This window comes from Olea europaea, chromosome 3 (genome assembly GCF_002742605.1).
Source record: "Olea europaea var. sylvestris chromosome 3, O_europaea_v1, whole genome shotgun sequence".
NCBI lineage: Eukaryota > Viridiplantae > Streptophyta > Magnoliopsida > Lamiales > Oleaceae > Olea > Olea europaea.
The window spans coordinates 21,924,849-21,942,173 of NC_036239.1; the positions used below are offsets into that span (position 1 = coordinate 21,924,849).

At 33.3% G+C, this 17,325-nt stretch overlaps 1 protein-coding gene across 4 annotated transcripts; it reads right to left on the reverse strand.

Annotated features, from left to right (window-relative positions):
- Window positions 1-1,737: 1,737 nt before the first annotated feature.
- Window positions 1,738-12,734, reverse strand: LOC111390258. 4 transcript variants are annotated; one of them, XM_023015283.1, is made up of 22 exons: window positions 12,530-12,734; window positions 12,400-12,437; window positions 12,222-12,296; window positions 11,802-11,940; window positions 10,862-10,936; window positions 10,618-10,733; window positions 10,198-10,312; window positions 9,731-9,859; window positions 9,464-9,511; window positions 8,525-8,724; window positions 7,892-8,088; window positions 6,913-7,196; window positions 6,584-6,733; window positions 6,015-6,395; window positions 5,457-5,606; window positions 4,657-4,735; window positions 4,456-4,580; window positions 3,756-3,947; window positions 3,504-3,644; window positions 3,105-3,248; window positions 2,603-2,809; window positions 1,738-2,105 (listed from the first exon to the last, which is right to left on the reverse strand). In XM_023015283.1, the coding sequence occupies exons 4-22, from the start codon at window positions 11,934-11,936 to the stop codon at window positions 1,989-1,991; spliced, it is 2,985 nt and encodes a 994-aa protein (XP_022871051.1). In that variant the 5' UTR covers window positions 11,937-11,940; window positions 12,222-12,296; window positions 12,400-12,437; window positions 12,530-12,734; the 3' UTR covers window positions 1,738-1,988. The 4 variants fall into 4 exon arrangements, with proteins under 4 accessions (XP_022871051.1, XP_022871057.1, XP_022871045.1 ...); XM_023015289.1 differs by lacking the exon at window positions 12,400-12,437; XM_023015277.1 differs by lacking the exons at window positions 12,222-12,296; window positions 12,400-12,437.
- Between the last annotated feature and the right edge of the window lie 4,591 nt (window positions 12,735-17,325).

Consider the following 17,325-nt stretch of genomic DNA (forward strand, 5'->3'; position numbering starts at 1 on the left):
TCGCTGACTATGAATAACAATACTCGTAGAAAAATATCGTGAAAGAATAAATCTAGGTGGTGATATGGGATCCTCGAAAACCATTACAAGTACGATCCGCATATGTTCGAACGATAATGTTGTATCGTCTAACAGAATCTAGACTTCTTTAAACTTTTAAACGATTTAGTTCAAAGGAGTAGTAGATTATATAATGGGATCGTAAAGTCTATCTAAGAGACCTCCATTTTCTACCTAGTACACCCCACAAGTTTTGAAGTCTGCGACCCTAATGTCATTAAATGTCGTAAATAAATTTGGCATACAGGTAAAGGTAGAGAAAAAATATAAATAAATATATTTCTCTTCTCTTCAACAATTTAGACATTTAAATAATGTAGTCTAAATATTAAATTCTACAACGAACAAATTAATTGTACGAATAATTTTGCAGTCATCAATTGCACGAATCTCTCTCTATGATGCAAGCTTCAGAAAAATTTTACTAGTAACATCAAATGGAGGTCAATTTTTGCAACTTACGACGAGCTTATCCAAAAATAGAATCTTGGACTTGTGCATCAAATAATTTTTGAGTGGGGGGAAAATTACATTCCGACGATCTTATCCAAAAATTTGAATTTTTTAGTAAATTCAACACGTCCCTTTACTTGTGTTACACACGTATAATTTTTAGGATAAAAATATTTGTACAAAATCTTGTTGATAAAACGGTGTACTCACCACTCTCACAAAATTAGCCGATCCCACGTAAATTTAAAAAATGTCGACTTATGGTCCCCACCCCCATTGTTAAAAGTAAGTAAGGGAGTCTGTAAAAAAAATTTGTACATGCAGTATAATCCTAATTTTTAATGAGTGATTAGTGCATATCTAGGACACTCATTGTGTATAATATTTGTATGAAAATTAATAATGTATAGAACATAAATTAATATCAGGACATAGCTCTCACATTGAGGATAACAATATTAACAATAAAATTATTACAAAGGCTTCAACCTTGCGCCCTTGTCCCAATCATTCTCCTAAAATAATTCTTGCATCTAGAAGATCTTTGAAGTCGTTCAAGCGCTCTTTCAACTTTCGAGTGAGTGAATTAGCTAAGCCCGACTATCTTTGTAAAACAAGAATCTCTTCTTTCTACTCTTACATATACCTAAAGATCTTTGAAGTGGTTCGCATGCTCTTTCTCCTTCCGAGCGAGTGAATTAGCTAGGCCCGACTATCTTTGTAAAACACGAACCTAAAGATCTTTGAAGTGGCTCGAGTGCTCTTTCTTCTTCTAAGCGAGTGTATTAGCTAGGCCGACTATCTTTGTAAAACATGAATCTCTTCTTTCCACTCGTACATATCCTGCATAAAGATCTTTGAAGTGGTTCGAGTGCTCTTTATTCTTCTGAGCAAGTGAATTAGCCAGTCCCGACTATCTTTGTAAAACAAGAATCTCTTCATTCCAATCGTACGTATAACTATCTTTAAGGCCTGCCTCATCTTTAGAGGGCACTTGAAGACTGTCAGCTCACCTTCTTCGTTCACCTCAAACTAATCAATAGTGCTCGCCTTCTGAAAGATCATTGAAGTTGGCTGATCTCGAAATTTATTTCTAGATGCGACCAACAAGAATTTGTTGATGCCAAATGATTGTGCTAAATTGTAACCTAATAGGTTACGATATTCGTTGAAAAGTAAGAATACTAAATAATGACGTTTGTGACATTTGCTGAAAAGTTAGGGTTTAACTGCAAGAGGTAGAGATGACCACAAAGGTAGAACACTACAATGTGCAGCAATCAAGAACTACATTTACAAAGACAATTCAAAACATAGGATACGGCTAACTGATAGTCAAATGTATTCATACAAACAGGCATTTTTTTACCACAAATGCTAAATTCTACAACTGAAGCTCCCTAATCACTGCTTGTCCCAAAATAACAAGTAAAACTTACAAGATTAGATTTTGACGATACTGGCTGCGGAATACTCTAACCACGAGCTGCTCTAAGGAAGTTGTCGAAAGGGCTCGCTGGAGGTAACCTAAGAGCCAACCACGGGCTTGCTGGTACCGTAGCACTAGGAATAGGTTGATCGTTGCGGCTTATCTGCAAAAAACATAGTTTGTCCATCAAAAACAATGGTCACATGGTACGTAATGAATACTACGGAGTGTTAGGAATCAAGTCCTAATCCCTATTTTAGAAGAACAAGAAAAGAAACAAACAAGCAAAAGCAAAAATACAGATTTATACTGGTTCTCCCTCTATGTCAGAGAGCTTCGCCCCCTCAACTTAACCAGCAAGTTTTCACTATGAAGATATTAGAATACAACAATGTATCGCTCTTCTTAGTCCATGTCTCATAAAAGTTCCCCTAAAAATCTTTTATATATCTAGGAATATTAGGGGCCCCAAACAATACAAATATGGAATCAAGCAGATCCCCAGTTGAGGGGATAAATGAACAACGTGATTCAGCTTCATAGTCGCCCAACATGAAATTAGTATCCCAGTAAAATATCAGAAAGGCTGAGCTCATATTCTTCATTTTTATCCAAGAATATTTTCAGGACTTACTAGTGGAAAAAATCATATAAGCTCACCTTTCCAATTGCTGACATCCCATCTGCATGAAAGGGCGGAAGAAAAACATCACTTGCTTTGGCACATCGATTTTCACTGGTCAACCAATTAGAAAGCTTCTTTCTCGTGTCAATGCCGAGGCTTTCACACTGATTGGTCATAGCACTGTATGGTAGTGGTGAAGTGGAGACAGATGTTCCAGCTACTTGACCAGCCACCTCAAGTGCCTAAAAAAATTGCTTTTAGCATGCAAATAGTAAATGCATGTAGAGATTCATCAATTATCTCACTATAAAGAAAGCTAAACAAGCTTCTCAATTGAACGTGGTAGTTTTATTATTCTATATGACTAAATGATTAATAGCTGAGAAATGGAAGGAATTTCGTATTTTGAGTACTCAGATATCTTTTTCAATTAATGCTTCTGAGCAAACACTTGGGTCTACTATTTATTTCTTGTATATACGTCCACTTGGTTCTTTTCAGCCAGGCTTATAAGCACACAGAGGAGAGGGGAATCACCGATTCAAGTAATTGTCCAATGCTGACAATGTGAGACATCGAAGGAGACGAGTAAGCAGGCACTTTTGGGATGAAGCTAGATATATCAGCAACCGAAGATATACTGACAGAGTCATCTTCAACATATGAATTTGCAGAAAACTCCTGCAACAAGAGGCAAATTCCATATCAACCACAACATCTTTCATAATAAGTAACTATAGGCTCCAAAATGTTCTTCACTAATTGTTCTCAATTGATCTTCGCCTGACCACTAATTACCTTTATTTGAACTACTTTTGGAAGCATTTAGAAGTCATAAATATCCTCCAAAAGTAAGAATAGATGTTTGACAACAAAAAGCACCTTAAACCCGATAGTTAATAAAATGTCTAAAACAAAAACGAAAAACCAGCATACCCCGTCAAATGAGGGTGAACCCTTTGACTGAGCAACTTTTTGGATATGATCCATGTTGAGCATTGATTGTGGGCCAAACATGAAAGTGTCATCAGGCATGAATCCTTCTGATAGCTGCTGAGAAAGGTCTTCTTCCTCAAGCTTCAAAAAAATTGTATTTATCAGATGGAGGTAATTTCTTCCCCAGGAGAGACGTGGGAAAGAGGAAAACACACAGAAGAAAATAAAGCTCAGGCTATAAAACAGACATACCTTCGTAATGCTAGATAAACTTCCAACTATGATGTCTAGAACATACTTTTCAGATTCAATGGTGTTTTTCTGCAATTCAGTGAGTATCGATGAAGCTTCTTGATTATCAGCAATACAACCATATTCGCCCAGATCACTTTGAGGCTTGAGATATACTTGGAAATCATCTTTAATACCCAAATACGGATCAACCTAAGTTTGTAACCAATCAGAATTAATTCTAGTAAATATGAACTGCACAAGTTCGAACCAAAATTGGCGCAAATGAATATCAACTAACCAATGAACATAAAAGTTTAAGTGAGAATCATACAAAGCAATTTACTGAAAGTCGTTTAGGATTGCGTTACAATATACCTACACTCTTTCAGAATATGTTTAATAATATAACATTCATGATGCATATCAGTGTTATATTCATAATTTCATAGTAATAGAGAAAAAAATAATAGTGGTAATGTTTATAAAATGGGTCTAATGTTGGTTCATCACAATAATTCACCAAATACTTCTGGTGTGTTACAGATGAGAAAATTTGGTAAACATTGATACAAGATACTTTTTCTTTGCTTTATCGTTTAAAAATCACAAGTCAAAGTAAAAAGGTGTGACAACCAAACAACATCAATTGACTTCTTTGCAAATTACAAGACAAGCTTAAAATGTCCATAAAGTGAAAAAATTATAAATAAATACTTACATCACACGGAAACAATAAGTTGCGCAACTTATCTGTGTCGGCAAAATGATATATTTTTGCCGCAAACATCAACATCGCAGTGGATAATACATGAAGCAATCTCCGATAAGCTGGAGGTAAGGAACCTGTGAAAAGAATGTCAGCTGTAAAATTTTACCTCTTTCATATCTAAGAGTTCGTAAGTGAAGCAATTTTCCATACCATTGTTGGTGTCCAATGCTATCCTTCTGAGTGAAAGGGGAAGTTGAAAGAACCGGACTACCAGAATATTGTTTGAGTTCTGCAACACAGCAAAAAGGGAGATGCCATGACATATCACCCATAAATATCAATCCCATGGAAGAGAAACTAAGTAATTCTGATTTTCTTTCTTTTCGTTTTTTAAAGACAGAGAACACATGGCTAAGCTAAGAAGGAAAAGTTTCTTTCAAGCAATGTTTTGTTAAATGTGCATGTATAACTTACCTTTTGCTTACTAAAAACAAGTTATTTAAAAAGTAACTCTTACTTTGGTGTCAAATTAATAACATTTCCAACTTTGATTAATAGAAAAAATATTTATTTTACAATTTACATATTTACTTATAAGTAAACTTTCAAGCTTAACAAAACATGGTTTTATTTATGAAGAGAAATGCTGAGCATGAAAATTGCAATAAAGCAATTAAATATATGCAAGCACCAACATGATGCTGCCCTGACGATTTTTAATAATACCAGTTCTCTCTTCCCTACTTGTGCATTTCATTAATTATATTAATAACTTTTTTCGCTCTCATTTTCAATCACACATTTTTCAATAAAATAATATTACACGCAAACCCAAAACTTTTCCTTATTTTTTAACCACGCATTCTCCATCGAATCTCTATTCCAAAATGCATATTTGGCAAAAAATGGGGCTCGAACAGGCTCTTAATTTCATTTAGTGTGCCCTCTGTCGTTCATTCCCAGCAGGAAAAAGAATAAAAACAAAAATGTGTCTACATTTCAGCTTTTACCTTGAGGCACGAAGCAATAAGAACCAAACAGAAAGAATGAGCTATAGCTTCAACATTTGCTGGTAGATTATCAAGAAGATTGGCTTGTATCCACAGAGCAGACAGCAGTTGCAATATTTGGTCCTCATTGCACCTCAAAAAAGATTGTCCCTGAAACAATCCACCAGTCATGTCATGTAAGAGATTAACTACTACTAACTTTATTTGGCAAAGCTTAAAAATGTGAAAGTTCATTTAATTAACTTTCTTGTTTCCAAATATGTTTAAAACGCTATCTTTTCTTTACATTTAAGTATTAAAAAAAAAAAAAGAGGTTATTTTAAGCAACTAGCTTAGTTTTACCAATAATAAAAGTTAATTATTTTGAAACTCATATCTTTTCTTTACTTTTAAGTAAAAAAAAAAAGGATATTTTCAAGAAACTAGCTTAATGTTTCACCACTAATAAAAGTTAATTATTTTGAAACTCATTAACTTATAAATAATTTTTTAAGCTTATCCAAACATGCTAATATTACAAAAATATTTGGCAAAATGGAAAAAAATAGAAATTTATACATTTTGATTCAAGCAAGATGGAGCAGTGGTTCTGTCAACTATGGAGCTTAATGTATGAATATTAGGAGAATTCTTGTGAGACCACCCATGCTTCCACTCTTCTTCAACAGTGTCCTCATTATAATCATCTTGTGCACTACCCCTTTTTACTTTGTTTTGATACTTCTCTCCACGAAGTTTCTCAAGAAGAGCTGTAATCGAGGCAAACGTCGATGCATTTTTTGAATGCCACCTCCTTGGATGGTTAGAAGGATCATTTCTTGCTTGTATAAAACTTGGAAACAGAAGCATATAAAATATATGGTGTCCTCCAATGCGTATTTCAACATCAGGATGCAACATCACTTTCATCAGCTGAACAAGAAGAGCCTCTGGGAACACCTAATTAAAGGACAAAATTCAAGAAAAAATTATATGGAATTTTTGGTCTAACCTGAACACACAATTAATAATTTTTTGAGCAAAATATACTAACTGCATGTAAAGTTTGATATAATTCTCTCATCAATTGAAGCACAGAAGTACAGAAGAATATCCAGAAGTCGCTATAAATAATTAGAGCTTCCCACCTGCTGTGAATGTGTAGATACAGAAGCTAAAGAGATCACATTGGAAAGAATTATCAACGACATCAATGTTGCCCGGGCAACAACTTTAACAGATGGAAGCTTCTCCAGTGTTACAGACATCATATCGAACAGCGGCTGAACATCAACAATCTGAAAATTACAAATAAAATATCATCCAAATTAAGCGTGAATGGAAAAATAATATTACTTACTAGATATGACTAGACATAACAATGAACAAGATCTTTGAACTTCTTTATGTTCTTTGATACTATCTAGTGTTATCAAATACTCCCAAATAAGCATGCACTTAATCCTCAAGTTATTACCCCTCTCGCAGTTTCCAACAAGCAGTTTTCAATGGACGCTTGCAATGTAACATTCAAGTTTAGCTCCTGATCTCCAACCGACTCGGCTGTCGCCTGAAGGCTCTTGCGCAAGTGTCTGCAGAGGTCACCGACAAACCCAATATCAGAAATCACAGTCTGCAACCTAATTTGATGCGCCAAAGTGCTAGCAGTTAGGATGACATGAGATTTAATCTGGGCATCGTGCGCCACATTCTTGTGGTCCAAATGTCGAACAACACCAGCTAAAATTAATTGCTGAGTTCCTGAAGTAAAAGAAAGTACCATCTGTAAATCCTAGTAAGATCAGTCTCCAAAATTTTCTAACTAAGCAAGCATTTTAAATTATACATTCAAATAAAGATTGATGGCAGTCTCAAGAGCCTGATGTATGTATGTGTGTGTGTGTGTGTGTGTATCCAAATTTAAGAAACTACCATGTATCGCACCATAGAGATAATAGAAACATTAAAGATTCCTAGCTCAAGGAAGCTTCTTGACAAATTCAGTGATAATATTATTAAATAACTCAGCAAACCAACAATTAGAATTATTCTACTTCATCCAGGAAAAATGTAAAGTACCATAAATACTGCTTTACAATTACTTCAGAATATCCCAACCCCACTACACTAAATAGAAGTTACTCAACTTAACCTATAATCTATAAGAAACTCGGTTTCTAGATCTCACACATTCCCAGCAGACAATAAATCTCTACAAAGCCAGTGTATGCAATCTTTGAATATAACAAAAGTAATGAACGATTCGGGCATGCTAGGCTAAGCAGAAAAGTTACTTTTCTAGAAAGTAAGTCAAGACCTGCTTGCAGAAAGTACGCTTGCTAGAAAGCAAGTTAGAAAAATACGTTTGGCTAGTAAAAGAAGTAACTTCTAAAATTGTCTTCAAAAAGAAACTCTCTCTTTTGAAGCTCAGCCAAACAAGTGGAAGGGCAAATCACCTGAGTTTTCCATCAAGTAGGACATGTCAGACAGAACAATAGTGGCCAGCCCATGCTTAGGCACCCAGTGCCTCCCGGCATCAAAGTAAACAAACATTGGATCAAATATTCTACGCATTGTTGTGCTCTCCTTCCCCAGTTCAACCATTCTCTGGATGCATATTTTAGCCCATATTTTTGGTGCCTCAACTTCCTCTCTGAAACATATGATGTACAGACACTCGGTAATTAGAAACATGTTAGAGAAACAAGCAAGCAAGAGTCTATTACTTCAAATGCTGCTGGCAAATTTAACTTAAACCAAATACCATTAACTATGTGGCAAAAGTAACTTTTAATTTACTATGCCCCTGTTTGGGCTCCATTTTTCCAAAAATGCATTTTACCAAAACTCATTTTCAACCACACATTCTCCCATAAAATAATGTTATACACGAACCCAAAACTTTTCCTTATTTATTTAAACCACATAATCTCCAAAAAAATTACTAGTTCCTTATTTTTTAACCATTCTCCAAAAAAAATTACTATACCAAAACACATTTTATTCCAAAATCTCATTTTAATGGAGCTCAAAAAGGGGCTAAGAATGATTCCTGAACAGAGGCTTTATCAACATTGAAATTCTTCAACCTTGTTAAGAGAGAAGGATCTTTCTTTTCAGGGCGTGGTCTGATATTCATGTGGCTAGGGCTAAATTCACCACCACCACTGTGAGTACCTCTTCCCTCCCATCTTACCACTTCATCCACCCAATTATGATGTGCCTTCCCCCTTTCATCTTCTTCGTTTTGTGTGTCCATCTCATAATTATCAAGAGTAGCGTGCACTATCTGAAATCATAATACAGATAAGAGATTTGTTAGCCTATATAATTGTCATTAATATCTGTAGATAAACCAAGAAATCTTTAAACAAAGAAAGTGCTCCAAGCATATATATCCACTGTTTGGTAATCTCGTCAATTAACAAAATTACTACAAGTCACTTGAACTACAGCTTGCCACATTATGCATGTGAATTGATTCATTAACTAGATAAAACAAACTGCAGAAGAACTAAATGAGTTGTTTCGCTTGTTTCCAACTGGAATGTTCAAATACATAACTAAGCCCCCGTTTGGTACCCATTTTTTCCAAAATACATTTTTCTCTCTCTTCTTTTCAACTACACATTCTTCATTAAAATAATATTATACGTAAATCAAAAACTTTTCCTTATTTTTCAACCACACATTTCCCATCAATTTACTATTTCAAAATGCATTTTTACATAAAAATGGCTCCCAAACGCCCCCTAAGCAACAATATTATTTCTATTGCTTGGCCATCAGAACCAATTTGTAAGCATCAAAGAAGCAGGTCTCATAAATATCTTTAATGAAAGAAGAAAAAGAGAGGAACAGGATTATCATCAAGTGTTTGGAGTACATAAGGATGCAAGACCCAATGCATACCAAAAACTTTTGCTCGTGAAAACAAATACGTAGAATTGGATACTCTAAACTGGAAATTACAGAAAATTTTAGAGCAAATCGGCAAAGCAAGAAAATAGCCCATAAAAGAGACCAACCTCATCAAAATCAACAAATATATGAGAGAACTCAGCCATGAACCACACCTGAAGAAGAAAAAACCCAGCTAGTTAGGTTAAAAAAATACCAAAGTTGAAGCATAAATGATGCAACAGGTGAAGAGGGACAATCTTCAGAAACGAAGTTAATCATAATTTTATTATCAAAAAAGACATACGAATAAAGCCAAAATAAATTTGGATGGATTAACAGGCATGAAGGTAAGAAATTCAAAAGCAATGAACAAGCTTTAATTGTGCAATTACCATAGCTGAAAGGCAATGCAAGCTTGATGCCTTCAAGCTGCGCTTTTGGTGTTCATTATCAGTCATACGAGCCAACATGCACACTCTGTGAACTAAATTTTCAATATTGCGCATGTATGTTCCATCTACCTATAGATAGATCAAATCACAAATAAGACAACATAGCACAGGCAATGTAATGATTATATAAATAGGAACTAACATTTTTAATTCTTGTAATTATGACAAAAATTAGATGGATTCATTTCATTCCTTCCAAAGACCGATGAAGATAGAAAGGGGGTGGAAAGGGGAAAGACTGGCTCCTCAAAAGATAGGTCTTTTAAAATAACAAGAACAAATCATTTCCTAATCATACGATGATGACTCCTTGCAGTATATACAATGAAACCAAGATACACGGGAAATCTCAAATTTATTGATTATCCTTGGTAAAAAAAATTCAAAATCCCCAAGCCTAGAAATACCTGACAGTAAATTAATGCGGTCAGAGTTTGGCATCCAATTATCAAGACACTGTCTTGCTTTGAGTCACCCAGAAGTTCACTAACTACATTGAACAGACTGACAGCAAAATATGCTCTGCAAACATAAAAGAAAAGTGGCAGTATTATTTGAAATAGAACATAGTCAATCAAATCTTACTTAACTTCAATTTGAACAAAAGATCTACATAATCATTGGAATATAAACTTGGTATAATATTTAGCAAACTCTGTCTCTCGAAACTCGACCCACAAAGAGAAGCTATATGCAATATATGATAGCAAAACATTAATGCATTATTACTAACATAGTAACGTTTTCTTTTCATACATTGATGTCAATGGATTAGTAGTTAAACTAATAAAATTAGCATGATCACATGAACAAAATTAACTCCTTACATCTGCTCCTTACACATGCAGAGCAATTTGTTATAGGCCTCAGCAATAATTCTAACAATTTTGATATGCCCATTTCGCAGCTCTTTGTAACACCTTTCTTCAAGATATTGGGCAATCTAGTGTGAACAGAAAATGGCAATAAAGCATTAGAAGCATATATTAATTTCACCCATGAAATACATAAAAACTTGCTAACTATATGCATAAGTAAATGTTTAAACATCAAAATTCAAAAAGCAACCACCTTTGGGATCCGAAAAGGATTTTTGGCAGCATATTCACATAGCTTCACAATTTTCCTTTCATTTGGATGACCCTCCTGCAAGATAGAGTGAAAGGAAAAGTTAAAACTCTTGGCTGCTCACCAGCTGACTATACCAGTATGCAGTTCCAAATACATCTCATAGTGAGGTTATGCACAAGGTTAAATTCTAAATGCATGTTCATGTACCTACTGTTAAAAGTAATTAGCTATTTATAGGCTCACCTAAAGGAGCATATCCCCCAGCATTGTAGACACCCCATTATGCACCTCTTATGATTCAGTTTTAAGAAAACCCAATGTAATAAAGTATAAAAAATCCTTCAAAACAATTGTTTTCATTCGTCAGTATTCAGTTCAAACTACTTTAATTTCAAATAACGTAACAGAGAAAAAGAAAATAGCTCAAGGTACTAAATATTGGACTTGTGAATCCTGTACAATATTCGAAGTTCCTGGATTGTTACACACAGCACGGCAGACTAAAGACTTGAGATGAGATTTCATAAATCACGAACATGCGAAAGCAAATAATCCTGCACGGATCCCACTGGACATAGGGAAATCCAAATGCCAACGCTAATTTTTAATTTAGAATGTGAAGCTGCAATCAGACTAAGAAGAAAAGAAAAAAATAAAATAAAATAAAATAAACTTTAAAATTACTAAGAGAAAGCTGCTTTATATAAAATGTTTTTATCATTATATTATTAAGCTCAGGAATAAAGTGTGCAATGTGTTCTAAAACTAATGCAGGGAAAATTATCTATGGCACATTTGGTACACAATATCAGAAACCACCATCAACAAGATTTTTAGCATTTTTTTCTCATTTTACATTGTACCAAACAACACAATATTTTAGTAAGATCCATCCTAACCATCCAGATTTGACAAAAAACCATAAAATGTGCATACTCACAGGGGATTTGGGAAAAATTTCAGCAAGCAATTTCTTGTAACGCTTGACGGGGTGGCGTGACCGTGACCTCAGGGCAGGGCAGCATACACACATACTCTCACATGCTGGGAATATCTTGCGGGAAATAACCCCCATTTTCCTACAATTTCCCAACAGTAGGTCAAAAAAAAGTAGTATACTGATTTTAGCTTTAACTCAAAACCATCAATAACTCATTTAATTAACCCAAATATCCAGAATTTAGAGCACACATTTCATAACTACACATCAATTCATAATGCACAACCACTATTACAAAAACTAAACTTAAAATCAAGAAGAAACACAAGAAAAACGTTGAATCAAAAAATCTTTAATGAAAAAAAAAAAGAACGAAAATAACTCTCTTCAACTTCCTAACGAAAGAAGCAAAATATACACCTTTAAGTGAGAATATAATAACACAACTATAAAGAGGCGAAGCCAAGAGGGGCAGAAACGCTCAGCACTGCGACCCTGCAAATATACGTTGGCCCAGGCAAAAGGAAAATGAGAAGCCTATGTTAAAAATTAAAATAAAAAAAAAAAAAGAGGAAGAAAAGAAAAGGCCGAAAAAGACCCATTAAAATTCCAAATGTTATCGAGCCCACACTAACTCTACACGAAAAAAAATTGTAAAAGGGAAATTAGTAAACACTCAGAACAGAAAATGGAGTTGAAAACAAGAAAAAATCATCGAAATTACAGACCTGTACCAGCAGAGGCAGATCTGGGGAGAAAAAAGAACCCCAAACTTCTTACTACGGTTCAAAAATTGTGGTGTTGGTGTGATAGAGAGAGGAAAGCGTAGGTTTTGAGGTACAAAATCGAATGAACATGGGGGGAGAGATCACGTGATTGTCAGAGTTTTTGCAGTGTTTAAAGAGTATTCTTGCTTTTGTCTTTGTCTGTCAGAAATTGGAAGACTAAACCCAAGAATCTTTTCTCTTTTTCTTTTGTTTTCTCTTTTTCCTAATATTTCTTTCTTTAGGGATTGTTTGACAAAATTCTATCCCCTATTTTGATCTCAAATTTTCAAAATTTATTTCCCCTGAACTTATTTTTAATCGTAAATTTTGTCAACTTTCAATAATATATTTCATTATTTTTTATTAAAAAATTTTAAAGAATAATTTTTAGTCAAATCAAATAGAGGCTTAATTTAACGTGATTTGTTTATTTTCTAAGGTTTAGGCACTTTTGGTTTGGGATTAAGGATAAAAAAAGTACTCGTCAAACTCGATACTCGTGAGGCTCCATCCTAAACAAGGCTCAAATTATCAGCTTAATCGAATAATTGAGAAGGGTACGAGGCAGAGAATTCGACCCCGAAGAGTACGGGTAATAGAGCCCCGCCCCGTTTAAATATATATATAGAAGATAACAACTAAAATTATTTAAGGAATATGATAAACAATAAAAACAATAGTTTACCAAATATATTAGAATAATTAAACTTTTAAAAATTTAATAACTATATTATTATCTCACTTGAATGAATCTGGACCATAAAATGAATTATCAAAAACAAAAAAAAATAAAATTAACTAAACGGATACGTAAACGGAACAACCGCCTTGCCTTGCTAGGGATGGCAATTCGAACTATCAAAATCAAAAATCGAGGTTAATCGAACCGAATGGGACCAAAAAAATAAACCGATGGCGTAATATGGTAGATATTGTATTTAAATTTTGCCCTAATTTGGGGTGGGATGGATATGGTATTTACGGCGTCACCCCGCCCCAAACTAATTACGCATTTAAAAAAATTAATTGAGCAATTGAGCTTTCCATTATTCTTTATATGATTCTATCCAAGCCAAAATTTTGGCTCATTATCGATCTGCTAAGTGCAGCTAATGTAATCTAGTAGCCCTTCACCATACTACATAAATAGAAATTGTTTGTTAAATTTGGATTCTGCATTTGGGAATTGTGATATTGTTTGCATTTTCACTTTGATATTGTTTGTTAAATTGGTTTAGTATTGTGTTTTTGTTTTTATTAACCTTTTTCATAAATTGTTTTTTCCAATTTACGACTGGACCTATAAAAAATAATTTATTTTCGTGATTATTAACCGCCCGAGTCGAGCCAAACCGAACCTACTTATGTAGTTATGGTACGATTGTGGTATGACAAAAAAATTGTTGGTTCAGTGATGATTTTGACCGAACCAAACCGTTGTCAACCCTATGCTCTGCCCCTTGACCGCCCCACCTTAAACGAATACGAGGAAGCAAAATGCTCGACGGCGGGGGATGGGGAACTCATCCAGTTGCCAACCCTATTTGGGGTGTCAAAGGTTCGATCCTTGAAATAACTCGAAAAAGTCCAATTCAAGGCTAGGGTCGAATAGGACACTTTGCTACATCTACGAGCCAAATCAAGCCATGTTTAATCCTGTAAACCCTATGTCTCATTCATAATTGTTTTTTTCTTTTTTTAAACAAAAAATTTACAGGGCTCAAATAGTAAGGGAAGGCCGACTCTTTCAAGTGTCAAATAGGGCATGTGCGATTGAAAGTGATTTTTAAAAAATTGAGATTAGAAATTAATTAAGGGTGCATTTGGTTTTCGTTTTTGTTTTCTAGTTTCAGTTTTGAATTCATTTTTAATTTTCTATTCTGGGTGACCATTTTCGAATTATATTAAAAGTGTTTGGTTTGTCATGTTGAAAAACGGTTTCTTAAAACAAAAAATTGGAAAATGCATTTGGTTTAAAATTTTTATAAATTGTTTTATTACACTTATTCAGTTAATTTGATTATTTAGTAAATCATAATAATTTTATGCTAATATATTAGCAGATAATATATATTTTGAACATGGTGATTTTACTATTTTTTTGTTTTGCTACAAAAATAAAATAACAAATAATAAATTTATAAGAATCATTGTAAAGAAAATAGTTAGTCCATCCTTCATCCTCCTGGATGTATTTTGCTATCATTTGGACAATAAAAAAGAAAATAATAGTTTTTCCAAATTTTGATCATCGAAAAAAACAATAATGAAAATTGAAAAATGTTTTGTGGGTTTTAAAATTATCACGCTTCACTATATCAGATTACAACATTTTTATTTTAAAAGTACCGCTGAGCATCTCCCGAGTAAAAATAAAATAAAAAAGGTATGTTTTGAGTGTTTTCCGCATTTTGAGTTTTTTAACTGAAAATACTTAAAATGGAAAAAAAAAATCGTTTTAAGTTTTCAGTTATAAATTTTTCTTTATTTTAGGAAAAGCATTTTCAAAAACGACAGATCAAATACGTTTTGGGCATTTTCGAAAACTAAAAAACGAAAAACGACTTGCAAACACACCCTAAGCTTCCATTAAGCAAACTTTTTTTTTTTTTTTAATATTTTAAGATTTCAAACTTTTTTTAATTACATATTTCATGATATGAATCAACTTCTAATCCCCAGAAGCCTGATGAAACAGGAGCTAAGAATCGTGGAATAAAACATTCAATTTCAAATTAAATCATAAATATAAATATAAATGAAAAAATGCGAGCCTCGAGAGCTTTAAGAGGGTGTTTGGTGCGGATTAAAATTAGATTTTTTTAGTAAATTGTAATAGAAGTTTTTGAAATGCGTGGTCGAAAAGTTGTAGAACTTACGAAAGATGCGGTTAATATTGATTGTTTGACTTTGATTTAGATTAAAATTAGATTTTAATCCGAGCCAAACAAGTTATAAATAAATATATAAAATACACAAAAATCACAATCACATGACATATGGCTTTCGCACCATTCCGGTTTGTACCATTGCAAACCTATGCACTAACACGCTCTAAGAACCCGAACACAAGAAAGACAGATAGAGAATCAATTTGGAATTAAAAATTGAAAGATGAATTTTATTGGGTGGACTTTGGAGATGGCAACAAGTAGAAATGATGAGGTAGTGGTACCTTATTTATTGTAAATAAATAATCTTAAGATTCTCTTCATTATTTAATTGGTCAAGTATCTTGTTTATGATTAACTGTGATATTTGTTTGTAAGAAAAAATAATCTGAGTGTCATTCTAGGATTTTAAAATCAGAAAAAAGTAACAAAAAGTGGGACACAATAAATATCCGAGGAGTGTTAGTATCAAAAAATGATATAATACTATCGTATGTGGGCATTTGCCTTGGTACGAGTATTCGTGCTTCATACCAAAGAGACTTATAATAGCTGGCTAGTGAGCTTGGGTCAATTTGGATTTCGTGACTGGTTGTGCTCATGTCTTATTTCGTACACCCGTCCCAAGGTGGACAGCAAAAGAATAGGTTGAGACATGCTTATATGCCTTATGTGTTATTAATTTATTTTTTCAACTAATTTTTTTCATTGCACGTGTTGACGGCCATATTGTGAATCTCGACATGGCCCATCCAGTGTCAACCTCTTTCCCGATTGCCCAACCCATTTTGACATTATTATATCCCGATTTTCGACCAAATATCTTTGAAATCGAACGTGAAAGTTTTTTTCGCACATGCAACTTACCAATATTTCATGAACCTCATGACTTAAACTGTGACTAACCATTTGTTAAATGTGCTACGTTTAAGGATGACTCTATTGGTTATGAATCATAGTAAGTTCTCATTTGATGGGAATTAAAATTAAATTTTTAGTATATTTAGATAAACTTGAATGAAATATGTGATTAAAAAGTTGTAGACCATAAAATATGTGGTTGGAATTAATTATTAACTTTAACTTAAATTATAATTGAATTTTTTAGTTGAACCAAACATACATATGTTAAAAGAGAATTTTTGCGAAGCAACAAAATAATTAATCTTTCAATTTTTAGCCCCAGTTTAGTAAGGATTAAAATCCATACTTTATCTAAGTCAAAGTCAATTGTAACCAAATATTTCATGGTCCACAATTTTTCAAACACATATTTCATCAATCTTTATCGAAATTTATTAAAATTCTAATTTTTGTTTAAACCAAACAGTGACCTAAAGTTTTTAGTTACCATCGATGAGCATTGTGACCAAAAATACAAATAGTTAGAACTGAAAATAATGCAAGCTGATGAAAGTCTGATAAATCTAAGGCGAGATTTGTCGAACAATTCGATAGATACTGATCAAGGTGGATATTAAGCCCTTGTTTGACAACTATTATTCCAAAACTTCTCATTTTTCATCCTCGTTTTTAATCAACATACACACAATAAATAGGTTGCACATAAATTCAAAATATTTTCTTATTTTTTAATCATATGTATATATATATTTTTTTTTTACAAAAATCACTATTCAAAATATTATTTTTTCTTAATTTCTCCTTATAATGACTATCATACATGAATAGGCAATCTCCAACCATGCATCAAATTTTACACCATGTTGCATCAAACTAAAAATCATCTTCAACCCATGGCATCAAAAATTGCACAAAATGAACAGCGTTAATCAGTTTCTTAATTTTTTATTCTTAACAATTTGTATTAGTGAAAAATATTATTTATTTAATTTACTACATAAA